At 35.2% G+C, this 27394-nt stretch overlaps 1 protein-coding gene across 8 annotated transcripts in view; it reads left to right on the plus strand.

The window, feature by feature from the left end:
* matn4 (matrilin 4) overlaps positions 1 to 26360 on the plus strand; it is a 28234-nt gene extending 1874 nt beyond the window's left edge. Inside the window, exons 2-22 of one of the 8 annotated variants that reach the window (XM_028004086.1) lie at positions 8225 to 8374; positions 9547 to 9722; positions 9889 to 10047; positions 10363 to 10594; positions 11560 to 11682; positions 11942 to 12064; positions 13460 to 13585; positions 14005 to 14130; positions 14774 to 14899; positions 15188 to 15313; positions 15926 to 16051; positions 17534 to 17659; positions 18640 to 18765; positions 19279 to 19401; positions 20580 to 20702; positions 22093 to 22190; positions 22490 to 22621; positions 22730 to 22913; positions 24086 to 24238; positions 24949 to 25053; positions 25254 to 26360. In XM_028004086.1, coding sequence (XP_027859887.1) covers positions 8299 to 8374; positions 9547 to 9722; positions 9889 to 10047; positions 10363 to 10594; positions 11560 to 11682; positions 11942 to 12064; positions 13460 to 13585; positions 14005 to 14130; positions 14774 to 14899; positions 15188 to 15313; positions 15926 to 16051; positions 17534 to 17659; positions 18640 to 18765; positions 19279 to 19401; positions 20580 to 20702; positions 22093 to 22190; positions 22490 to 22621; positions 22730 to 22913; positions 24086 to 24238; positions 24949 to 25053; positions 25254 to 25312 — 2748 coding nt within the window. In that variant the 5' untranslated portion in view covers positions 8225 to 8298 and the 3' untranslated portion in view covers positions 25313 to 26360. The remainder of the gene's footprint in view (positions 1 to 8224; positions 8375 to 9546; positions 9723 to 9888; positions 10048 to 10362; positions 10595 to 11559; positions 11683 to 11941; positions 12065 to 13459; positions 13586 to 14004; positions 14131 to 14773; positions 14900 to 15187; positions 15314 to 15925; positions 16052 to 17533; positions 17660 to 18639; positions 18766 to 19278; positions 19402 to 20579; positions 20703 to 22092; positions 22191 to 22489; positions 22622 to 22729; positions 22914 to 24085; positions 24239 to 24948; positions 25054 to 25253) is intronic. The other 7 variants (XM_028004089.1, XM_028004088.1, XM_028004087.1 and 4 more) reach the window with 7 other exon arrangements.
* The last annotated feature ends 1034 nt before the right edge of the window (positions 26361 to 27394 follow it).

Raw genomic sequence — 27394 nt, forward strand, 5'->3', positions numbered from 1 at the left:
TTGTTCTTCAGACATCAACTCATAAGACCATAAAATAGAAGTTAAGATTAATTGCTCACTTATAAATGCATACAAGCTACAACACCTGGTCCTACATTTAGAATAATTTTATATCTTAACCATCATGATTATATACTTATATTTTTAGATATGTAATCCCAGCCCTTTAATTGGGCCACTTCTGTTCTGCAGGGGAAGTTGCACATTATTTTTGAGGTGACAAGTATTGGTGGCAGGAAGCACTTTGATGGACTCATTGTCCAAAGAGTTTAGCACTTATTGGACAATTTTTAGACTTATGGACAATGACTTATGGGCTTTTGATGATATTTGGAAAGGAATAACTTGATTTTTGAGCAAGCTTAAACTTATTGAATGTGGTAATTATTTCAAGATAAAAAAAAGTGTGTCACTCCTGTCCATTGAACACTTAAGTGGCTTTCGGTATCTGTTTAGCCTCTAAGGTCTAAGAGTTAAAAGGAAAAACACTCTTAAAGCAAATAGTTTAATAGAAATGTCCAATATGACAAGCTTGAAATTGGCATATATGCTAAATATATTGCACATTCCCCTGTTGCAACTGTAACATCTTGAAAGTCCATTGTTCATAATTTGTTTGACAGCTGGCTATATAAATTCAACATTGCAGCATCAGTGTTGTTTAGTCTTGTGGTTCTGGGATTTTATTTTAGGTTCTGCCTGAGTTTAATTTTGCTTACAACTTTCTATATTTGCTCTTTTTTAAGTGCATGCATTATAACTGCTTTTGAGAAAAATATAAATCTTTTGCATGCATCAACTTATGCTATCGCAGAGGTTTTCCTGTGAACTTGCGTTTAATATTCCTGCTTATGCCAAATTAAATGTAAGTAAAGAATGGGTACCAGGTGACTGTCTTAATGGTAATACAGATGATAAAGTGTATGTATTGGATGGTTAACATCCACAAAACTTTTGCTTTGAGAATGAAAGATGAAGGAAAAATAATTATGGCATAAGCTTATAATTGCATGTTAGATGTTAATATGCAAATTATATGCTGTGCCTTGCAGGTGTATCCATGCCCTGGAATTCTTCCACACTTTTTCACAATGCAACTATTAGTGTCAATGCATTCTATAGACATTTTATCTGATAGACAAACACAAAGATTCGCATAAAGGCTCTGAAGGAAAATTACATGATTTTATATCTTTCGAGCAACAATCTAAAAAATGTGGACTTCATCCAAGAATCAGACAACAGCTGATAATTTAATTTCAGATTAGGAACATCTGTTCTGTGAAGGCTCAGACATTTGTAGGAGTACTTTAGTGAAGCATAATGCCCCAGTCTAAGTCTATACCTACATCTAATTGAGAAATTACAAAAGGAAAGTTGCCTTCCATACAATCTGACTGATCTTGAGTTATTTTGTAGAAAAAAATAATCAAACGAAAACAGAGTAAAGAAACATAATACACGAGTTACTTCTGATATTTTCTCTTTTGCTATTCAAGCCACAAGCAATATCTTTTAGGGTTATTTTAATAGTTTAATATAATTTCTGTTAGTTGATGTTGCAGGGCCACGTCTGTGTAGTTTTGATAAGTCATGATCTGTTGCCACTTGATGCAATTACATTCTTCTCTGCGGAGCTTTAAACCAAAACAAAACTATAGACACAAACTCAGGCACTTATCCACTGGCATTTTCCCACAAATCAGTCTGACAGAGGGTCAAAATCAACATTTACTCACCTTGTCTATTATCATCTGTGATGTCCACTTTCTCCATGACAGCCTTTGCTCATTTAGGATTGGGTGCACTTCACGTTCATGGTCTCTCTGTGTTGACAAAGGTTGTGTAGAAAATCTTCAAGTCCAACTGTACAAGACCCAGTTGTTTATGAGATGGTCATAAATATCAATATTTAGTTGGACAGGCAAGTGTATGCCAGGCCAAGTTTTATTCTGGCAGAAAAAGAATGTCTCCTCTGTGCTACAGTGGGTCCAACGGCTTTGTAATTTGACTCATGCAGCTGTTGACTTAACTTAGCTTTAGGTTCCAGTTTGATGGTCTGCTGAAATCTAATATTTATTAATCCTCCTATAAGTACAAAACACACATCCTCTGTAATTACTAAAAGGAAAAAAGAAAGTGTCCATCCAAAGATAATGCATACAAGAGTCAATCATTCTTTGCATCCATTTGCAGCCAAGGAAAATCAGGTCATGACTCTTACTGTCAGGTGAGGAGGAAAGATGTTCTTCCACTTCTTGGTTCAAGAGCTGTTCTTTTGATTTAAAGTGAAAAAGTTTCTAGTACCAAAGATTAATTTCTTCTAATTCCATAATTCCTAAACAGTGCAGCGACATCCCATACTCACTGTGTGAAGAACTGCATTAATTAATTTCTGCAAAATGTCCAACTGACCATGAACTGATCCATGCGGTGGTATCTCAGTCCATTCTACAGTAACAGGAGCTTTGATGAAAAACAAATGTGAGAGTGTATTTCTGTTTGCTCTGCATTATGAGCTTATTATCTAGTTTCAGTGTGTGAGAAGTGTGTGGTGTGTGTGTGTGTGGTTCAGTCTATGTACCTAAAGAGATAATCACCTGTTCCTGAACTGCTTCTTTCTCACACACACCTTTCTCTTTAACACACAACATATTTGAAGACTACGTTTTTCACAAATTGAATATTCTGTTTTTTTTATATAGTTATTAAGCCAGTCTAAAGTACAATACATGACATTTAGGCATTTTATTGTGAGAAAGTGATTGTTTTATACTGAGGAAAAGTGTTGCTTTTAAAAGTTTTTGAATGGAAAAATATCAAACAAACAGGAAAGAAATAGGTACAAAAAAAGTTGCTTGTCTTATCTAAAACCTGGCAGTAGACGGGAAAACAGGAAAAGTCTATACTGAAGCTAATCTTTCTATCCAACTCTGTAACAGTCTTTATTTTTATTTTTCTGCATACAGATCCATTTAAAGAATCAACAATAATAAACTTTGTTTAAAAAGGGACAGTGTGCAGCTCAAACCTAAATGTCCCCATTTGATATGCTGTACCAGGTCATAGCACAGTCTAATTCATATCTGCAGGTTGAAATTAGAATTACAATAATATTATTAGAAAGTTAATTCATTATTTTCAGGAACCAATTTCACCAAGTGAAACACATAATTAATTATGGATAGACTTATGTTTAAGCATTTAGTTCTTAGTTGTGATACTTTTCTGCTTATGGCTAATGAAAATATGACATTTAAAATAAGATATTACTCCAGATCTATAAAAAGATATATTAATACAAGAATGTGTGTTTAATATGAAGTTGGTTTAATACCTGCTTAAAGGTCGCTATTTAAGAGGGTACTTTTAGTTTGACAAACAAATGTGAATGTGGACATGCCAGCAGGATGAAAATATAAAACCATCCTTATGCATTTGAAACAACACTTTCTGCAGCAGGTCTGCCATACTACTTATATTCACAGAGGTGACACACATGATAAAGTTTGCTTCCTTTGCGATGGTGTTTACGTTCATCTTAAAGAGTGACATCTCTTGCAGTGTCTCCAGCTGCGTTTTTTTTACCTAGCAACAATTTGAACACTAAGTAACAGTGTTTGTGTGAAAAAGCACACTTGCATAATTTACTACAATCCTAATCCATCTGTAGCGTTATCTTTAAAAGTGTTTTACTTTATTTGTGTAAAGAGATACCAGAGAAACACCTCAGATTTAAAGACAAAAGGTGCGGGACTATACATTTAGGTAAAGGTCTCATATAAATAACATAGAAAAGAGTTAAATGTGGTCCTCTGAATCACTGTTAGATTAATAATTCACTACTAAATCAACAATCTGTAAAGCATGCCAGACGAAGAGTAAGTTACAACCCAGATCTCCAGTTACACAGTTACATCAGACATGGAGCAACTTGAACATCTTGTTCGTACAATTTATTTTGCAGGAGCCTCAAACTGAAGTTGAGGTCAGCTCAGAGTTTGTTTCATGCAGTGGTTGTATAGTTTGAGTGGACATCAAACTACATCAGTACATCAATATGGTCTCTTACTTCCTAGGTAAGGAAGTAAGGGACCATTACTTCCCTTATTCTTAAGGGAAGTAGAATAGTTTCTTAGTTAAAAAAATCTCTCATCAGTGTAGAATATTTATTAGTCTTAGCCAGGCTAACTATATTAAAATTATGTACCAGAGCCGTGCATCAAATGATCAATACTTATGAAAACAATAGAACAGCAAAACTGTACTGTGCAATAGCCCTTTAATTTCAGAGGATAAGAAAATTAGATACCAGTTTCAGAGTCTTTCACCTCTTCTGTATATGAGCGTATTTTCTAACAAAGTCTACCTACACTGTGCATAACAGAGAACAGTGTTATCACATGCATAATTATACCAAGATTTGGTCTTAACTAGTCAATAAATCACATCAACAGCCTTATCAGTAAGACAAAAATATACAATATACTTTTCAGAGGTCAGCAGAGTCCATAACTCCACAAGAGATTGCTGAAAACTTTTCTGAGATCAATCATCTATGGCAAGTAATCTAAAACAGTTCTACTTTGTACATGCACAGAAGTTTGACACATTTATTAATGAAATGGAAAACCCTAAAAAACATAAAAATAAATGTTTCAAAGCCAAACTTGTACTGCTACATGTATTTAAGAGCAAATAGACTGGTACAAAGAGAACATTGTGTTTTTACTGCCAGAATGTAAAAATTACAGTTTATGTTTCATCTGTTGTAATCTCACTTGCATGCCAGCATATGCCAATGCCAACTTGGGGCCCAGCTATTCTTCAGAAGTAGATCTATAAACGTAACGGCTGGTTGGCGCTGCAGTATGTGGCATCAAACTGCCTCACAAACATTTAACTGCTGTTTGCTTTGATTTTAAACTCAAAGTAGATTTTTCTTTGCAGTTTATTTCAACTTTCAAATGTTCAGTAATCACACGGCCTGCTATATTTTTGAAGAACGTAAGGAGGCAAACAATTGTGATTTATGCAAAGTGTTAATGAAAGGAAATAGGATCTCAGTAAAAGCCACACTGATAACTGTCAACACTGTTTGCAGCTTTCACCACTGGCCAGTTAATAAGATGTTTAAAGAGAAAATATGTTTCTCTGGGCTGAATGATCTTCTTTGTGGATGCTTATAGAACACGTGCTGGCCTGTGGGAGGCAGTGGAGATGTTTGTGCTTGAGTGTCAGTTGTGCTGAGCAGCAGCAGCAGGATTGTAGTGGGTCATTGTTTGGTGACTGAACGGTAACTTTGAGAGGACGACTCAAAATGAGGAGTGGGGGTGGTGGGTAAGGGGAAAGTTAGATTGAGAAGTCTTTGTTTAACACACACACACACACACACACACAATTCATGGTTAGACAGCCTCAAGTCTCAAGCCGTCTCATTAGTGGCTTATTAGATAAATATAATACAGCATAAAATATTAGCTTTCTTTTTCTAATATTCTTTCTGGGTCCTGTTGTTTATTCTAACAGAATCACTAGTGTCTATTAATTTCACAGTCACAAGCCAACTTTCCATCCATCCATTGCTCTCTCCCTCTATTCCTCTCTCCCCCCCTCCCTCCCAGGAACTTCTTGCTATGGGGCAGCATTTCTAACATCTACAGCATTCCAGTTTGCAGCCTGTCTTGATTACATGCCAAATAATGTTTGGACCAAAAGTTTCGCTCAGAGAGAAACCACAGACTATTCATTAATTCATGTTTTTTTCATATTGTAAACTTAACAAGAAGCAGGAAGACAAGTGTTAGTCATTTGTTTGATTTTTTATTTCTTGCACATTCAGATTCATCCTGCTACAGATTTTTTTCTCCTTTGACTATTAAGCCAACTGTGGTCAAATTAGCTTCTAGCTCCACAAGATTAGCTGTTCACAAACACCCTGCCTGCTGATGCATGCTGATTATATGTTTAGCTTTACAAGGCTGCCACACAGTGGATATTTTTGGTAACTGCTGGTACACAAGAAACAACACTAGCAGTTGTTTTATTGGTGTGGCTGCTGAATCAATATCGTAATTATGGCATGAACAGTATTATGTCCTCATCCCTCAGCTTCAGGATTCCAGTTATTTCTTAAATTTTGAGCAAAAGGGGTCTTGGTAGAGAAATTGTTTTTGTTGTGTGTTTTCAGTGTAGTCAACAGGAAGCATGTTCAACATATTCAATGTTACTAAGGCCTTTTTTGTCAAGAAAATGGAAGCTGTAATATGTACCATCAATGATGCAGATGCTATGACATCGTCTCTATAATAATGTTTCAGTTTTACAAGGGGTGAATCAAAAGGGCAATTTTGTGTAAGTGTTTTGACTTATCAGGCTTGAAAACAATAGGAAGTTTGTGTTTAAAAAAACTTGTATGTTTTCTGTCTTTAAAATCTAATTCTGTCTTCCTTTTATAGAAGATGCAGCCATTGACCTGGCTCTGTTGCAACATATATTTAAAAGCATAAGGAATGTACTCCAGATGTTTGGCTGGCCTTCCACTAACCACAGAGATGCTCCTGTAAAAATAAAAAATAATGACAAGACTGAAGGAGGAGAGAGAAAGTAGGCACAGAGAGAAAGAACAGATGCTTCAGAGAAAGACGAGACAAAAAGCAGAGAAACGTTCCTTTGTGCTCTGCTACATCTGTTGACTCATGACTCTGATCTGAGCTCAGGATGACTCCAGTTTCTGTCTACCAGTCTGAAAGAGATTAACTCCCACAGGATGGTCTCTGTGGACCTAAAAACAGAGAGGTGGCTTTCATGCTGCCTGTTTGAGTTGACCAGGTTCCATGAACATAAACACATTCCAGACATTATCGTTACCCCTTTGCTGCCGAGCTGATAGCCTACAGGGTTACTGACAGACACACAGGCAGGTCAGACACTTGTGTGTGTTCCTCCACAGCCTTCTATTAGCAGGAACTGCTGTGCACCTTCACCAGGTGTTTCCAGCCAAGTGGTTTATGATAGGGAAGGACTGGAATGTCCCACTGCAACACAAGCCTGCCAGAGCCATTAGGAACACAAAGGGGAGAATTCTGCAGGAATCTTTTTTCCTCACTAATCACTGTGTTCAGCACCAACGAATGAAATGAAGCAGAACAGGATAATATCTTCAAATAATGCATCACTGCATGATAATCAGTCAAGGAAATAAAGTGTTTTTTAAATGTGAAAGCCTGTTTTTATGATAGCCACGCTGGTTATACAGAACAATCGGTAAATCAAGCTGTTTTATTAAGAATTTGGCAAAAAGAAAATGAGTTCTATAAAAATATAAGTAGATGCTGCAAATTAAAGTTTGGGGCAGAGAGTTAATAAATGTGGTGAGCTAAAGGGTGAATCTGTTGGTAACACCACTGAGAGAAAGTCAAAATATGATCCCAGGGTGTGAGAAATGTTCTGGGTCTTCTGTGAGTACGCTGGCATTCTCCCACATTTTAGAGCATGTATGTTTGGTTGACTGGCCAATGTTAATTGTTTTTAGGTGTGAGTGTCTGCATGGTTCTATATAATGCGTCATGTTTCTCTACGACGGACCCTGATCTGCCCAGGGTGTACTCTGTCTATCGCTCAGGCGTAATGTCTATTGTACTCATCAGCTTGTAACTCTTCTGTTTGCACACATGTTTGTGTGTTTCTGTGAGTACAACAAACATCAGTAACTATCATTTTTAGTGCTACTCTAAAAAACTGTCTTTGGCCTTGTGTCTTTTTAAATAGAGTTTCTTTCTAAACTCTCTGTGACTACTATTTGTCATTGACTATCTGTAAATTGAGAAATAAGCTTAGAAAATCATTACTTTAGAAATAATGTTTTTCCTGAGATGAATGATAGATTGATTTTCTTCTGATGTTAACTGCCTTTATCAGTCTTTATGGTTTTAAGCAGGTAGTTCCAGCTTAACACACCCAACATTGAAGTTAAACATTATTAGTATTAGCAGTAGTTTATGTAGTAGTAGTTGTTGTTGTATTAATCTCCTTAAAGTAGAAATTACTGCGAACATTGCCATTGTATTTAACCTAGATCATTAATTCAGGTATTTTTGGTCTGAACCTTTTAAAGTTTCTTTGACATTTCACAATGACTGCTTAAGATGCACCTTAAACTTTGGCTCATGTGTCTGTCTGTCTGCGTTACCTCTGACTGAACCACCAACTCTCATCTTTACAGTTTGGTCCTTATCCAGTGGAACCAGCTGCAGCTGTGGGTGAACTTTCTACAAAATTGTGACCTTTAGAGTGAAGATGGGAAACCTCAGAGGACTGAGTGTCTTCATTTTTCTGACTCTTGTCGTCTTCACCACCGCCAGACCAAAATCAGGTCAGTCTGTCTGCCTTTACAAGCAGAAAATATTAGGCTGTAAATATCAACTGAATGTCATCTTTAAGTTTTTGACATTTTTGTTACTCACAGTGGGAACAAATCTTAATGGGACTCATGATTTACATTAAAATGACTTTTAAACAGTCAATTCACATTCCATCTGCTATTCACTTCATGTTCATGGCCAGACAATAGAATCACTGAGGTGCTTAAACACTTTGTCATTGCTCACGTCTGTTCGAAACTAAAGAAGGATTCCATGAGTCCCACATGGCTTTTTACACTGACCACTGTGTCTCTCTGGTTGTTATTTCCAGTTTAAGCTCAGCTCCTGGGCTGAAACTCTGGATGTACATTAATCAAACAGTCCCATTCCAGCTTATAAATCTGCTACAAAAACATAGGCTCATCAAAAACTCATTCATGACTGCAGTGTGTTTGAACCATGATGATGTTACGACATGAAAGTGAGTCAAATATGAAAGATGAAAACAGATGCCCAGTGAAAGCTGGAGCCAGGGAAAAGTAAGGTTAGGTGTTGTAAGTCTTAAGTGAGCTTCCCAATGCTGCCTGGTCTGAAAATAATCTATTGTTTTATCAAACCTGACTCTAACAGTGTGGAGCAAATATTAGTTTGCAAATAAGTCTTATAATGAATTACTGATGTTGCAAACAGCAACTACTTTAAAAGAGTCTTATTGCAAATCACAAGTCAAATCAATGTTATATCTATTTAAACAGTTTCAGATAAATTGTTGACGAAAATGGAAATCCAATATCGAATCAACGTCAAAAATCAAAATAGCAGATTCCAGTTAAAAAAGCTCACATAAAGTGGTGGGAAATCTGATGATTATAAAATAAGGAGAAGAGTGAGGAAAATGTGAGCTAATTACAGTATTCTCATTGTAACTTTCTATAATAACTTTCAACTATTATAGTGTGGTTATTTATTTTCTCAATATCAAAGCCCTACTGCTCATAAAATCAAGCTGGCCAGCTGAAGTGGGCAGGAGAGGGACTCTGGAGATGAAAGGTCAAAATTTGCTGGTGCTCATTTATTCACATAGAATAAGTGTACTCACATATTTCCTGCTTTCGAGTTCAAGACATTAGTCATTTGTTCTATTAACTATCTTAACAGTGTTTTCTTGTGACCCATGTCTCAGGTCCTAATCAGAAATGTAAGTCTGGCCCGGTGGATCTAGTCTTCCTCATCGACAGCTCCCGCAGCGTAAGACCACATGAGTTTGAGACAATGAGGAAGTTCTTGATCGACATCCTGAACACACTGGACATTGGACTAGACACCACAAGAGTGGGAGTTGTTCAGTACTCCAGCCAGGTACTTTTTGCAGTCATCATCCAAACCATTTCCAGTTATTTTTTCATAGTGTACAAACATTTTCTTTGGCAGTTTATTTAATTTGTGGATCTTCTTTCAGATGAATTGTGGAAACTATGAGCAGTTTGCTTATGTTGCTGTCAACAGTCACCTTCTTTGTGCTCAGGTTCGCAGTGAGTTCTCCCTCAAGACACACAGCAAGCTGGAAAACATGGTGAAAGCCATCAATGAGATCGTTCCACTGGCTCAGGGCACCATGACAGGCCTCGCCATCAGATACCTGATGAATGAAGCTTTCAGTCCTGGACAGGGAGATAGGCCAAAGGTGTGCAAACTGCTGTCTGAAGTCCATTTGTTCCTATTTATTTGACAGGCTGATTTGGTTGAAGACCTTCACAACTGATACAAATGAGGTCCAAAATTGTATTTATCAGAAAAATAATAAATAAAGTACTAGAAATCTTAATTTTTTGACTAAACTTTGGGGAGTTCATCAATATTTTTGGTATGGAAGGCATAAAACTGTTATCTAAATTTAGCAATATAATATCTGTGATGTAAGAAAACATGCTTTTAGCAAAAGAGAGCTTACCAATAGTCAATTCAACGGTAGCGAGCTAATGATTTTCTTTCTTGTTAGGTCCCCAACGTGGCTGTGATTGTGACAGATGGACGTCCTCAGGACCGTGTGGCGGAGGTGGCGGCTGAGGCCAGAGAAAGAGGCATTGAGATCTATGCAGTGGGAGTGGCCAGAGCTGACATGACATCACTAAGAGCCATGGCCTCCCCGCCCTTCGAAGACCATGTCTTCCTGGTGGAGAGGTTTGACCTTATCTACCAGTTTGGACTGCAGTTCCAGGACAAGCTCTGTGGTAATACTGCTGAACAAAAAACATCGCACAAATGTGAAGTTTCAAGAAAATGTTCTTTAAACTGCTCTTGACCAAGTTAGGTTCAACACTTGATCTTTTCCTATTATTTCAGTACTTAGCATAAACTGTAAAAAAAATTTTTATATTTTTGCTGGAATGTAAAACTCTGACTCAGAACAATTTTGAGTACCTTTGGAGGTCATAAATTACCTGAATTCTGGAAAGTCAGTTTCCCTGGATTTCAGATCATGTTTTCATAAAAAGTCCCATCTGAGCCTGGCCTTCACAATGTGAATGTGAAGGCCAGGCTATTGTGACAATGTCTTGCAGCTGGATTTAGCTGGGTCAAAATAACATTTATGCAATTGACAAACAATAAATGTTTACCCTGAAGATAAAAAATTCCCATCTCTCTGCTAAATGTTTTCATATCCTTCATACCAGACTATGTGTTTCCCTTCATATACTGCTCAAAAAAATAAAGGGAACACTTTAAGTGTTAAACACCTGTTTAAGTGTTCCCTTTATTTTTTTTGAGCAGTGTATTTCCATTTCCATCAGCTTTTCCGAACAGAACGGTTACTCTGAAAGTATATAGCAGTTTTACTAAATGGAAGAAAGGAGTAGAAAGTAACCTGGGATAATCTTTACACAAAAGTAATCAGGGATTTGATCAAAAATATATTAAAAAGGGTGGAGTGAAGGTGATTAAGTGCTCAATGTAGCTATAGAAAAGTTATTATAATAGTATTATTTTATTGGCATAATATATTGCAGATTTTTGTAACAGTGACTGCAACAGTTCAACTAATAAAGCGTCAGAATTACAATATATTAGGTTAATTTAATATGCATGATAATGTCATCTCTAGATTTTGTATTGGACACATGTATTAGACTACATTGCAAAGCAAATAGTTCAGTTGTTATGATGAGGGTTGACTTTGGCCTGAACTATGCTGCAGGTATAGATCTGTGTCTGGAGTCTGAACACGGCTGTGAGCATCTCTGTGAAAGCTCCCCAGGATCCTACACCTGCCACTGCCTGCCTGGATACAGGCTCAATGCTGATGGGAAGACATGCTCAGGTAAAAATATTACCAAGCAAGAGACACACTTGCTTTTTCAGATCAAGATAGAATATTTTTTATATTCGTCCTGTAATTGCATCTGTGGAATAAATGCATACTAAGTAACACATACAAGTACTCTAGAAGCAAAGCAAATATCATTTATTGGAGAAAGTACAACTGGCTATTCTACTAAAAGATCTGCTAAATGTCAAACTTGTAAATTTAATCTATGATTTTTTCATTGTGTTTCTGTGTATTTGTTTGTGTTTGTCAGCCATTGATCTGTGTGCCGAGGGAAAGCATAACTGCCAACAGATCTGCATCAGCTCACCTGGCTCTTTCACCTGTGACTGTAACCAAGGCTACCATCTGAATGACGACAAGAAGACATGCTCACGTTAGTCTCACACACTCACACACACAAACCTCACTGTCTCTACATGTTCCAGTGTGACACATGCAAAATAAACTGCTATTTTTAGAATAATCAAGATGTTGTTTGCATGAATTCATGTCAAACAATTTTTTATTGAAATGGAAAATTGGTATTTTCTAAGTTTTGCTTAAAAAAATGTTTTATTCAGTTGGGTAGTTTTACTTGTTTGAGTAATCTGTAAATGGAACTGTAAAAAGGATTTGAGTTCATCAGGCTGCCACAGTTGAAATCATTTTATGAATACTTGCAGTATTACTTGACCATTCAAGATTATATATGCTCCTGGAGAAAGTTCATGTTAGTTTAATTAGCTTTGAAATTAGTAATATTAGCCACTAAAGTGACAATAAATAGAGTAGTTCCAGTATAACCCAAACCTAGATTTTGTTTGTAATTAGCAGTGGGCCATGCAGTTTGAAACATCAAATGGATTTAAAGCTCTAAATCAAATGCTGAAATATTCACTTTCTGGCTGGCTTCATGCAAATCATAAATGCTTTGCTGAATTTCTCTTGCTTCTTGCTATAACTTGATGCAAACTCAAAATTATGCCAGGCTGTAGCAGCGCTTGCCCTGTCCCTGTTAATCTGATGAAGTGAGGTTAAATGATGACAATTAACATTGTATAGCTGCCATTTCCATAAGCATTTGTTTACATTCCTAATAAATTTCCTCCACTCCACAAAAGTTAGCAAACAACTTTTCATTATTATATTTATCTTCTTGGCACAACACAATATCCAGTGTATTTGCATCGTTCTCACACTCATGTCAGAACCATCAAGGCACTAACAACTTTTACTTTTGAAAATATGTACTTCCTTAAAAGAAAGTTACATACAATTCAATCTGAAACCAATATGAACCTTTTGAACAGCAAATACAGAATATTTTAACAGCTATAAAACTCAGACATGCCCATCTAGTGGTGTTTTTGTTCATGTGCATGTCCTCTTCACATGCACTCATTTACAGATGCAGTCAGGCAAACACCTGGATCTCAGGAGTATTTAGACAATAAAATTAAGACAATGTAAGACCTTTTGGTAACCCAAGACTTACCACATTTGTTTTTAAGTCACACAGATCTTCAAAGACTGAGTACCATGTAATTATTGTTAAGAGAAAAATGTGTTTTCAATGACAGATTGTCAACTATTCTGATTTATAACAACTGGAGTACAGGGGGTACTTAGAGGTTACTGATGATTGCATATGTGAAACAGATGATTAGATGTATTTTACCATGTTTGAGGGCTGTTCTCACAGTGTGTTTTCAGTTGAAAAAACAAACAAACAAAAAAAAGCAAGATTTAATACATGACCAATTTAACTCAATAAATGTGTATAATTTAGCCATTGACCTGTGCGCTGAGGGAAAACATGACTGTCAACAAGTCTGTGTCTACATGGGTCCGGGCATCTTCACCTGCGACTGCAACGAGGGATACAGACTCAATGTGGACAAGAAGAGCTGTGCACGTTAGTCAATATTTCTAAACAATTCTTATATATAAAGATATGCAAATATGCTCACATAAAATCAACAGATTGAAGCTAGTGTCATTTTTTTAAAATGATTTTTTTACTATCTATAGGTAGTTGAATACTGATACTGTATGAATGCAACTGTTTTTTGCCATAGCTTTAAAAAAAATTAAATTCAGTTAATGACTCATCCAGATAATAATTAATAACTACCATTTTTTAACAAAGACATAAAAGCCTGAATATTTAGATTAGCTCCTTTATATACCCTCCTTGTACCTATAATGTGTGAGACTGCAAAATATATTGCTTTTATTTTATTGTTTGAGAGTAAATTTCTCTACAATTGCTAAAGGTTTTAGAAATAAATGGTTACATAAGCGGTACATTTAACTTAAATGTTTACAATTTAGCCATTGACCTGTGCACTGAGGGAAAACATGACTGTGAACAAGTCTGTGTCTACTCGGGCCCCGGCATCTCCACCTGCGACTGCAACGAGGGATACAGACTCAACGGGGACGAGAAGACCTGCTCACGTTAGTCCGGCCCTCACAAAAATACACCTGCTTACACTTTTACAGATACACATATCTAGGGATAAAGAATTCAACAACAAAGTTAAACTTACTTATATTTTGCCCACTGTTAATGTTGAAACTTAGACTTTATACCATTGAACAGCTCCCACATGTCATTGTAATTGTTGAAATGTTTTCCAGGAGAGTTTAAGGACATCACACTTATTTTACCTGAAAACATGTCACATACAGTTGTAATCAATTTTCTAAGGAAAAATGCAAATCTCTTATTTAAGTATAGGAAATCCTATGACACCTGGTGAGATAAGCTTTATTTAAGGGATTAAGTAGAAGTTATGAAATATTCAATCTGATACTGTTGTGAACTCAACAAAAATTAGACACTGGGATTTACAGTATATCTTGATGCAAGCTTATGTAAATGACCTGTCTTGCAACTAAGATGGAATTTGTTTTGTTTCAGTTTGAAAAGATGAATTATTATACTGCCAATTGAAAAAAAACAGCTTAGATATACCACATATTATTTACTAGATTCAGCAAGTCCTTCATAAATTATTTCATAATAAGAAATAGTTTGTGAAGGCTGATAAAACAGCTGCAGAAAACAAATTTAATTGACTGAATGTTTGTTATTTAGCCATTGACTTGTGTGCTGAGGAAAAACATGACTGTCAACAAGTCTGTGTCTACTCGGGCCCCGGCATCGTCACCTGCGACTGCAATAAGGGATACAGACTCAACGCGAATGAGAAGACCTGCACACGTTAGTCGACCCACAGATTTTAACCTATACAATACAGTCAGCCTAGCTAATACATTTTATGCTGTTATTATTTATGAAAACGATAAATTAAATTGGAAAAACTGTGTAAAAAATGTCAACCTGCCCTCATTTTATAGGCAAATTTGGAGCTGTGTCTTGACAACACAAACTTGAGTTTTGATTTATTTTTTTTTTTTTTAACTTAAAAAGTGCGAGACAGTTATATTTATTTCACTTTGGTTGTTTTTAAAGACCAACAAGATAACTCAATTATTGTGTGTAATTTAGCCATTGACCTGTGCGCTGAGGGAAAACATGGCTGTGAACAAGTCTGTGTCTACATGGGACCGGGCATCTTCACCTGTGGCTGCAACGAGGGATACAGACTCAATGTGGATGAGAAGACCTGCTCACGTTAGTCAGTTTTGTGTTTCTCACAAAAAATACATAGGTTTTCAGACATTTGTAGAATTACACAGATCTGACAATGCAAAGAATTGCCTACATTGTTTAAATCTGAAGATGTTTCTGCCCTTATTGTCCTGAAGTAAAATTTAAAGTCTACTATCAGGCTACTACACAGACTTCATATTTGAGTCAAATGGCGGATACGTTAATCAGGAAAGCTTTTCAACACGACATTTACCATCTGACATCATTTATCGCTCCAGCTGATATTTACTACTATTATTTAGAAACACAATTTTTGCATTTTCTCAAAAAAGTGATCCAGAATTATTTATTAATTAAATACTTCCAAGAATATTATAATCCCTGTTATTGGGAGAATTTGTAGGATACTTTTCCAAGGACTGAGAGCTTTTGAGATCTTCCAAATGGTGGTTTACTAAATCTACTAATTTAGCTTTTACTTAAATACAGGGATTATTTGGAAGTGAGAAATTGCCATATGGGAAACATTGTTTTTACTTGTTGGAACTGTGGAAACATTTCCAAGTAATTTGAAAATGTTTAAATAATGCTTAATGATTAACAAGTTTAACTCAATAAATGTGTGCAATTTAGCCATTGACCTGTGCGCTGAGGGGAAACATGACTGTCAACAAGCCTGTGTCTACATGGGACCGGGCATCTTCACCTGCGACTGCAACGAGGGATACAGACTCAGCGTGGATGAGAAGACCTGCACACGTTAGTCAGGCCATCACAGAAATACACACATATTCAGACATGTTTACATATACAGATCTATACATCATTCCTTTTGTTGATTATGTCTTGCAACAAAGATAAAATTTCTTTCCTCTTTCCATTATTTCTTAGGAAAGTATTACATATCTTTTGTTGCTTCCAAGATTTTTGTGCAACAATGAAAATGTTTGTTAGGATAGTTAGCACACATCATGTTTCTATTTTTTAGTCTGTATGTTTGTGGTGCATACAGACTAAAAATGTAATTTGTTATCCTGGTAAAGATGAGCGTTTAAATACTTATTGGAAATCTCCCCTTGTGAAATGGTGTCTTTAGTTCAAAACTCTCTAAGTGATGAAAAATCACTTAGTATTTATATGAAAGGTTACATGCAATATCAATATTATTACTTACTTACTTTCTGCTTATCAAATGAGATCGCTAAAACTTCACCTTACAAAATTCTGTGCAGGTACAATTAACACTGTCTGGAAGACAGTGTTATACAAGTAAATAACAAAGTAATACTTTCAGTATTTTATGTTTGGCAGATGATGTCATACTTATCTTGAAGTTGAAAATACAACTTTTCAAGAATCATTTAATACTATTAAGTAATCTTCAGTATTGTTAGTTTATAGTGTGAGAAATTAGTTGAATTTATAGTTCTAAAAAGTCTAAATGTTTCACTATGTAGTTTGTTATATTAGTCAAGCTATCTGCTTAAATCACAAAATCAGTAGTCCCAAGCCCTGGTCCTTGGGGCCCTCTGTCCTGCATGTTTTCTTTGCTCAGATAGTTACATGACCATCTTGGCATGCCATCAAGCTCTGCAGAAATTTATTTATGACCTATCCTTTAAAAGATTTTTACAATCGGCCATATCTAAAACATATCAGACAGTTCATCCTGAGGATAAGGATTCGAGTCCACTGGCTTTGGTGTAACATGACTCATTGTGCTAAAAACAACACAAATTGTATGAGGCATTTTAAAAGTAAGCTTTAAGTTAATATTACAGTCTTCAAAATAGCATCAGTTTAGTCCTCTTGATAAAAAATGCTTCCCTTTCCTACCTCTATAGTCTAGTTTTCCTGCTGTTATTTGCTTTAAAAAGGCCAAACTAACAAAAAATAAACATTCAATAGGCATTTTTATTTGCTTTTCTTCTTTGATATTTTAATGCTCTAATTAGTTCTATGGCTGTTTTCTTCCCTGGTTCATTGTTGGATTTTACATACATCAAATCCTGACCTTCATATAGCAATCCACAATAAATGAGGATTGTCTTCCTTTGTTGTTATGTCTTGTCTTGTGTCTTGTTAACATGATGCTTCTTCAGAAGAAAAAAGAAACTGTACAAATACAAATGCCATGTTTGAGTAAGAAATGTCTTATGTGTTTATTGACAACTTTACTTTGTCAGAAACTTTATGGAAATATAGATTGGGAATTTAACTCAATAAATGTGTGTAATTTAGCCATTGACCTGTGTGCTGAGGGAAAACATGGCTGTGAACAAGTCTGTGTCTACTTGGGCCCTGGCATCTTCACCTGCGACTGCAACGAGGGATACAGACTCAACGGGGACAAGAAGACATGCTCACGTTAGTCAGGCCCCCACAAAAATACACACACTGCCATATGTACATATGTACACAAATCCAAGGATAATGGGTATTATATCTTTCTAACAGCAAAGTTGGAGTTAATTATTTTTCTTTAATTATTTTTTGTAAAACGTAAAATATCTGCTGCTGTTGCAAGGTTCAGTATTTTATGTTTGTCAAATTGGTCAAAATCAGCTAACTTACTAGTCTTTAAATATGATGATATAAATATAATTGGCCTTACGTCCTCCGATCATATACACACATACAAGATTAAATATTTAGATATAAGTATACTATCCAAGATGTTGCTCAATCTGACCTTTAAAAATCCACAAAATAGATGATCTAGAACATAAAACTGCCACTGTCAACATCTGAAAAAATACCTACCATAATGTTACTAGTGATACCATATAATTGTTCTTCCTTAACATTTTTACTAGAACATAAAAATGAGCAATGTGATAAAAACTTAGAGATAGGATCAGTAGACCAAGCTTTGATGCAGGTTTATTTGTCAATAATTTTATTGGTTAGCATGATTGGCAACATCCGAGACAACAGCCTACAAAAACTAAGAGAGGGTTTTATTGAACATAAACTTTTCCAAGTTTCCATTTAATAATCAAGCCACGTTTTTCTAAATGTAATCATAAGATTAATTTCACCATCTTGGTAGAAAACTCTTTACATCTCTAACTACAGTTCTAGTCTGGCTTCTTGTTTCATTTTATAGAGACTTTACCATTCACTAAACAAGGAAAAGACTAAAAAAATCTATCCTCCCCTCTGTCTTCTTCATTTGCTTTTACTGTTAAATCTTACTATTACTGATGGTCTTGATGCTTCTTGCTACATAATATTTAATTATACAAGGCTATTCTTTTTTTATAGGCAATGAAATCATATGTATTTATTTATGAATAAGTTTCAATTAACAACAGCTTGAAACTAATTATTGTGTCTAATTTTAGCCATCGATCTCTGTGCTGAGGGAAAGCATGACTGTGAACAAGTCTGTGTGAACATGGGCCCGGGCATCTTCACCTGCGACTGCAACAAGGGATACAGACTCAATGAGGATGAGAAGACATGCTCAGGTTTTTCTTAAAATATGCAATATTTATGCCTATCAGATTTAAATAGATAGGCATACAAATCAGTTTGTATTTGTTTCCTGTCACCTTTTGAATATGAAACTGTTATGAGTGTTACAAGATACTTTGTTGGGTAAATCTGAATGTTTGCTATGTTTTTAGTTCCTGCTTTAAGACTACATAAAATTTAGCTGTTGTTCTAATTCCAGTATATTATGGAGGAATTTTGTCGAGGTGTATGGGCACTGTTCTAGTTAAAGAAATAAAGTTAAACAAAACTGAACTTAAAATCAAAAGAGGAAAAGGAATTATACATCATAAGGCAGGGTTGCCACTCCTGGCACTTCTTAAAAATATATTTTGTATTGGAGGAGAATCTCAACAGATGGTTCTGCAGTCAGAACTCTGTTGAGAACCAAGGACATCACCGTGTCCTTGGTTTTGCTGACAAAGAAACTCAAAATGCGTTGCCTCTGACTTGGAAAAACATCTATGTACATGTCTGTGTTGTTTTAGCCATTGACCTCTGTGCTGAGGGGAAACATGACTGTGAACAGATCTGCATCAGCGCACCAGGCGTCTTCACCTGTGACTGTAACAAAGGATTCAAACTCAACAGGGACAAGAGAACTTGCACAAGTCAGTGAATCCACTTGTTTTGCATTTGCTTTTTCTGCATTCCAATTGCTGATTAAGTGTAATTTATTCATCACTACTGTCTCTGCCTTTATATTTCCCAGCTCATTTAAGCAGCATTAACTTACACTTTGTAAGTCATATCCTTTTAACTGTCCTGAAAATTGAGATTCAAAACTTAATTGAACCTCTTCTCTGTTTAATGTGTGTACAGTTGATCAACAGAGAGACTCGACAGCAAAATGCAATACAACTCTGAACTTAAAAACTTAATCTCTGATCTTAAAATGACATTTGGGTGTCATTGTTATGGTCTTTTAATGGCCAGAAGTGACCTCCAAACACTGGATGAATTGAACATCCTGTATTTGTACATAACCATTAAGTTTTCCAGTTAGCTTATAAACCTTTACATCAATGTAGGACACTTTGATTCAAAGAAATATAGTAATACAATATATTAGTCAGCTTAGGCATCGTCCAACACACCAGATTAGGTTGAGTTGTCACACATCATTTATGCACAACTCCCCCTGTCTGAAATATCTGCCAGCAAGCGTTGTAGTTATTCATCCACCTGCCAGAAGTCCAGGTTTTAATTCAATCAAAAAATTTATAAGGTAAAGTTAGCAAAGGACTTCTGCAGATATATAAAAGTCCAAACTTAAGATGATTCAGTGCTGACTGAGAAAGAGGCAGCCCTTTTTCAGAAAAGACAAGGGAGAAATGTGTCTGAGGAGGATCATCTAACAGGACACGATAAAGTTAAAGTGTTCACTGCATCGCTTTTGAGTAGTAAAACAACTTTGTGAAACAGTAAATATAAAGCATGCTTTCTGTGTGCAACAAACTCTTAGAAAAACAATGTTTTATTATGAAATATGTCTAATTTAATAATGCCACGCTTTCAAGTCAGAGGTTACTGGGAGAAAGAAAAATACAATAATTATAATGTCCTTTTATTTGATTAATTTGGTGTTGCAATAACTATTAGTTGAAATATTTTTTTCATTTAGAAATTTGTATTACTCATGTTTTTCATTTGCAATAACTTTTGGATTTATTTGTCAATGTCTCATCATTTATCACAACGGCATTTCCCTCATAAATGACATGCCACATGTGTTTTGTCTCTTTAAGTATCTTTTTTGATTAATTGTTAATGAATTGGTATTTTTTAGACATGGACATGTGCAACACGGTGAAGCATGGCTGTGACTACCAGTGTGTAAACACCCCTGGATCTTACCACTGTATCTGTCCTGAAGGACAACTGCTTCAGGATGATGGCAAGACATGCGGCAGTAAGTCCAACCCTCAGAGAAAAACATGATTGATAGATATGAAAATTATTTTAAAAATCAGCCTGGCACACACTGGGAACTTATAGTGAGAGACCCAGATTTATTATAAGATGCTTTATACTGACCTGATATAAACAAGAAAAAGCACAAATGAATAATATAGAGTATTAATAAAAAACGTATCAGATGTATTTTATTTGTCAGAACATACTAAAGATGTTTTGACAGATTCTACATTTATTTAAATTTAAGTTTAAATGTGCAAAACCATGACATATAGTTATTATTTATTAAAACAAATGCCATAAGTACAACTATAGTCAACCTATGCATACCTCCTATGTACTGGGCTGTAGCATTGCTATCTTTTACAGAAATACTAAAGCTACATATTGATAAAAATATTTTTTTTTATGTGATTGCATTGATCTTAATTCTTATAAATATTAGCAGAATTATTTGTTGTGTTGCACAATCACAGTCCATATGACACTAATGGGGACTAATATATGCATAAATATACTTTTTCAACTACAGAGTACAACAATTCTTGTATTTTATAACGTTTTAGTGATGGAGCTGCTGGGCTTGAGTCCAAGGCATTGCTGACATCTAAATCAAGTTTTGATTTTGAAATACATTTTTATGATGAATTGATATTGATAATAGCGACAATAGTCCCTTAAAGAAAATTGGTGGTATTATATAGGAGCAACATTTATTGGTATAAACAAAGAATAGAAGGGTTAGGATTTATGGTGGGAACCTGACTGAAAGAAGAAGGGCAGCTACATCCTGGAACTGAAATGAAGATAAATGAGATGTTGAAGATGAATCCGCACTGATGTGAAAAACAGCTCAGCTATGTCTGAACAAAAAGTCTCAACGCTTGAGCGGATTATCTTTTAAATTTTCTATCTCTGGAAGGAGAACAAGAGTCAGGACATGACCACTTTTAAACAGCATGACCAAGACAGGTTCTAATCCAAAAAAGGCGTTTTTCAATTAATAAAAATTCTAGTTAAATGTTGGAGCTGTCATCTTTTTAATTCCTTCCTATTAAGGGGGAATATATTTTCTAACATGAAGAAAAGTGTTTAAAATAATTATGAATTATGATTATTTAAAATTGTTTGCACCTTTAAGTTAGTTTTCTGCTGAAACTGCTGTAATACTTTAACACTGTGCTAAATGTTGTCTACTGTAGTAGTGTTTTTGTCTTCAGGATTAATATTTCCTTACCTCTTTCGTTTTTGGAGGATTTTGCATATTATGTTTTAACAGATACCGTAAAAATGGACAAATAGAACAGAATCAGCATTCTCTCCTTCATAGAGCAAACACAACCCATCTGTTTGTATTCATTTCTTAACACTTGTATTTATTTCAGCTTGCAAGTCTGCAAACATCGACCTGGTGCTGCTGATTGACGGCTCCAAGAGTGTCCGCCCTCAAAACTTTGAGCTCGTCAAAAAGTTTGTTAATCAGGTAGATGTTTTTTCTGACATATGATGTATTACAGAGTGTTGACACTCATAATCAACAGTCCACAAAACTGTGACAAATGCATCATGTAAATATTGATTTTACATAAAGAAAACTTAGTTTTTAAATATATTAGTTTAGTATTTGTATTTTCCACCCTAGTGACAAGAAAATATTCTTACAGTGTAGTTAGATTTTATTTGTGAATTATTTTCTTTAACTGTAGGAGTGAAAGAAAAACAAAAGGAAAAAAAAACGGGAAGAGGTAGCTGATGTCATACTTATTTCCTGACACCCTTCAGGTTGTAGACTCTCTTGACGTATCTGCTCATGGTACCAGAGTCGGTCTGGTTCAGTACTCCAGCCGGGTCAGGACCGAGTTCCCACTCAACATGTACCACACTGCTGAAGATATCAAAGCTGCAGTCATGAAGGTAGCATAAATACGTGAAATTAGCCTTATGTGCTAAAATCTTCTTCACTCAGAGGCAAAACAATAACAACAGAATTGTGTAATGGCTTTACAACATCTACACCTTTAGGTTGACTACATGGAAAAAGGAACAATGACAGGTCTGGCACTAAAGCACATGCTGGAATACAGCTTCTCAGAAGCAGAAGGCGCCCGTCCAGCCAGTCGTAACATCCCCCGCATTGGACTGGTTTTCACAGACGGACGATCCCAAGATGACATCAGCGAATACGCCAAAAAGGCTAAAGAAGCCGGTCAGTACCAATTAGGTTTTTTCTATCTATAAAAGGTTGACATTCATCATGGTCATTAATCAAATTTTGTGTACTTTAAACAATATGTTTGAAAATTTTGTCTTCAGTATTTTATAATCATATGTCATGCTAGCCAGTTTTATTGGCTTTAAAACCATCTACATTGTTTGTTTGGAATAATTGCCCTTTTGGAAAACCAATCCGTGTCCAAGTTTTACCCATATGACCCAAACTATTCTCTGTCAAATTAAATAAATTGGTCAGGATGACCGGGGACCATACAGGAACCACCAAACCATGAACTAAAAACTGCTGGAACAGCAATGTCCACAGTGAAGCAAGTTATCCATTGGTAGAGAAAGCACCAAAAATAAATTCATTTCTCCAAAGTGAACACCCTCAAGCTTTACTGCAGCTATTTACATGGACAAGTCAAATTCCTCCTGGAGAGAGGGTTTATAATCAGATGAACAAAGATGGAGCTATTAAGCCACAGCAATAAGAGATGTGAAAAGTGAAGATGATATTTTAAATGCAGGAAAATCTGTCAAAGCCTGGCAATGGTAGCATCATCGTCATTAGAAGTACTACCTTGATATTCTACATCTGTGTATTAAATCAAGAGCTATGACTGAAACTCTGAAACAGTTTGGTCTTTCAACAAGATATTGATTCCAGGCGCACAGCACGACACACAGACAGGCCAACATTAATCCTCGGCAGGTCCTTTCCTTAAATGGCAGACTCAACCCTGTTAAAAACGCTTAGGCTATTCTTATCAGTCAGCATGCCAACTATTATAAATAAAATCCACCATTTTATGTAATAAGAGGGTTAAAATGTCCAGCCTGAATTCTGCCAAACTCTTGTTAATGATTATAAACAATAAATGTTGTTTGCCATTGGACATTTAACCAAATAGGTAGGGGTGTATTTACTGTACATGTATATTTGAGCCTGTCTAGATAATTTTAACTTGAGGAAATTCACAATAAATTAAGTTTTGTGCACCCAGTTTATGTTTTTGAAAGTTACTGATAAAAAAATAATTAAAAAACTCCCTAATATGTGATTCATGCCTATTATGAGTTCATGCTAATTTTTCAAATTCATTGTACATTTTAATGCATTTACTACACATTTTGAGTTGATGTTTATCTGTATGCTCGCAGGAATCACCATGTATGCTGTTGGTGTGGGCAAAGCTGTGGAAGATGAGCTGCGTGAGATTGCATCTGATCCTGTGGAAAAACATTTCTATTACACAACAGATTTCAGTGCCATCAACACCATCGCAGACAACCTCAAACTTAATGTGTGCCCAGGTAAAAAATAAGAAAGAAAGAAACAACCAATGCCATAATGTTGAGGAAAAGATCTAAACAATCAAATCCTCATGAGGAGGAAGTTAAAATCACAAAGATTAGAAATAACAAGAATCAATCATTTTTTCCTTGCTTTGTTTTCAGATTTTTTTTTTATGTTTTACTATGTGTTGTTAACATAACATTCTTGACTGATTAGATTTAGGCAACAAATCTCTTAGAACAATTTAATAAAAATATTTGGTTTAATATCTTGTTTTACAATCTGATTGATTCTATTTAAAACAGACGTAAATGTCAACACCTGTGCTTGTTAGTGAAGTTCAGCTAAAACAGAAGTTATAATGCCAGAAGCATGTGAGACGTCTGCCACTTGCTTTTTATATTATCAACTGAAGAGTTGAAAAAAAGAAACCTGTTTTATTTATTTCACTATGCACTAATCAATATTCACCCATCAGATCAAGTACTGTGACTCAATAACAAAAGATGCCCTGTTGTTTGTTGCCATCTACTGGCAAACTTATAACATGGCAGTTTCTCAGGAGACTGCATTAAAATATAAGACAACAGAAAGTCACCATAAATTGTATATAAGTTGATATAAAGCCTGGAATTTGACAGACTTGTTGACCTTACTTCAAAATCTCAAAATTGTAAATGAATAATGAATGTAATGGCTAAAATATATTTATTTATTTTGTCTGCAGCGGAGAGTCTTCGGGAGGTTGAAGTAAAAGATCCATGTGCCTGTGAGAACCTGATGGAGTTCCAGCAGGCCACCATGAACAGACTGGATCAGTTCACACAAAAACATATCCTTTGAAAATAATTCAACAAATCTTTAGCATGCAAGCGTTACTCTTTATGTATAGTTATGGTTTGAAATCTTAAGTCAAATGGAAAAATAAGCAACATTTGTGAAAAGGTTTAAGGAGTCTGAACACTTTTGCAAAGCACTATAACACAGCAGAAACTGCAGCATTCTTTTATTGCTCCTTAATACAATATCCACTAGCTTCTATGGCTGCCCGTTTGGAGCAACTGGAGAACCAGCTCCTCTCCAGGAAGTGATGTGGTCAAACAGTGTGACCACACATGATAGCAGGACAGCTGGAGGGAAAAAGAAGAAAAAGACTCATCCTGAAAAAACTTTAACCAATTGAGATCTATAGCATGACACCCCTCACATTAAACAGATGACTTTACAACACCTTCACAGGTCTTAGGAACTCTGTTAGAAAAACATGACAGTGTAGTTAAGAATGTTGTATTTTTTTAAAAAACCCCTCAAAACATACCCCTGTTTTACAGTGTTCTTTTACAGAGAACATATTCAATATCTTTGTTTACTAAACAGCATTTGTTACTGGTTTATTTCTAACAAGCACGCCAATCTAAGCAGGGTGTCTGTTTTTGAGTGTATCGTAGATAAGAGATGTCAGGTCACAACTAAATTATCAGGTTTCTTTACAGTCACAGTCATTCAGTGCGATATTTATACTGAACCCTTTTTACAGTTTGACAAAATATGTATTGATGGCAGATTGCAGTTTTTATTTTAATTTTTTTAACTAACAGCGGAAACACAAAGACAACAAAGAAGGACATGCGTTCTTGATACCACTTCTATCAACTCTCTGGCTTATGTCACATAAAATCTTTTCTTTTTTGCATCCAGAGCAAATTCTCAAACCAAATCATCAAAAAGTAGAAATGGCTTTAAATTATATAAAAGGGAATTTAAGAAATTTTGAGTCTTAATGTTTACTAAAGCTGTAGTGTTAATTCAATACAGAAATCTGCCAATGCTGAAGGACTTACTGCTTTTATTTTATAAGAATATTTATAATTTTCAGCTTTTATCAAATATTCTGAAATATAATATATATATATTTGAGAAGCTACATTATTTGATTTTAGAAATTTCATCCTAAATTGAAAGGAATTTCTTCTGTTAGCATAGATGTTAAATTTTTTTGGTTTGTATCAATAATACCATCATAAATTTATAGCCCTTAATTTTGGAATATCTGTATAATTTTGTATATTTTCTAATAACTACTTTTGTATTTTTGTAATGAATCTTTGTATCAAACCAAAGAGGGCAATAAAGGACTAAACATTTTGCTGCTGAGTGTTTTACTTTTTGCTTTTTTTAACCTTACTTTTTGCTATTTTTAGATATGCAGATGTTTTTTTGCCACAGTTTAAAGAATTGGAGGATGTTAACAATACTGGCTAAAAAGGGATTTATTTATTCAGTAAATAAATAGAATATTAGTCAAATGTTTTTAAGTGAACTCAGGAAGTCATAATGTCATGCTTTGCATCCAGAAGTTCCCAAATATCACAAAATAATCCTCTTTGTAGCAACATCAGTTTCTTTTTGGGTTTTTTCCCCCAGAAATCTCGGTAGCTTAAGGGAAGGGAACAACAAGAAACAGGGAATATTGTCATCAATAGTAAAGAAAAAGAGAAATGTTTATTGCCTTAGGTCACAAGGCAGTAGACATAAACAAAATCGAAGTGTTGGGCCTCCTAATGTGTATGTTTTGTCCAAACTGAAAGTTTGAAAGAAGAAACAACATCAAAATTGCCCATTAAATCTCACAAAGAAACTTCCAGGAGATGTGTGAAGTTTTTAAAAACACAACAGAAGTAAAAACTATTAGTCGTTACTTAATCTATATCTTTATCTTGCAATGTTATTAAGTCGTTATGCTCTTGGTCAATAGAGACATTTCCTTTCAGTGGGTTTATCTGAAATGTAGAAAAAAAGCACCAATAGAATATCTAAATGTTTTCATAAACAAGTAAGAATAAAATATTATTTCAATTTAAATGAGAGTGTCAGTTCTGGCTAAGAAGAAACAAGAAGCAACAAAAAGTTTTAGCTTCAAATCAAGGTCAGGTCATGGTCTCTGTTTTATTAATTGGCATATGTGTTTAATTTATTAGAATTTGTAAACAACTATTACGTCTCTACTGTTTGTTCTTTCTCATTTAGCCTTTTCTAAACAGTTTAATTGCACAAAAATCCTAGTGTTGTGAAAGAAGGAAACCTTTAAACATCACATTTTCAGCAAGAAATGGGTCAGCTTTTCTTCAGTGTTGTAATGTGATCTATCTTTAAATGTGAAGCTGCTGAACTAA

This window comes from Xiphophorus couchianus, chromosome 20 (assembly GCF_001444195.1).
Source record: "Xiphophorus couchianus chromosome 20, X_couchianus-1.0, whole genome shotgun sequence".
Lineage (NCBI taxonomy): Eukaryota > Metazoa > Chordata > Actinopteri > Cyprinodontiformes > Poeciliidae > Xiphophorus > Xiphophorus couchianus.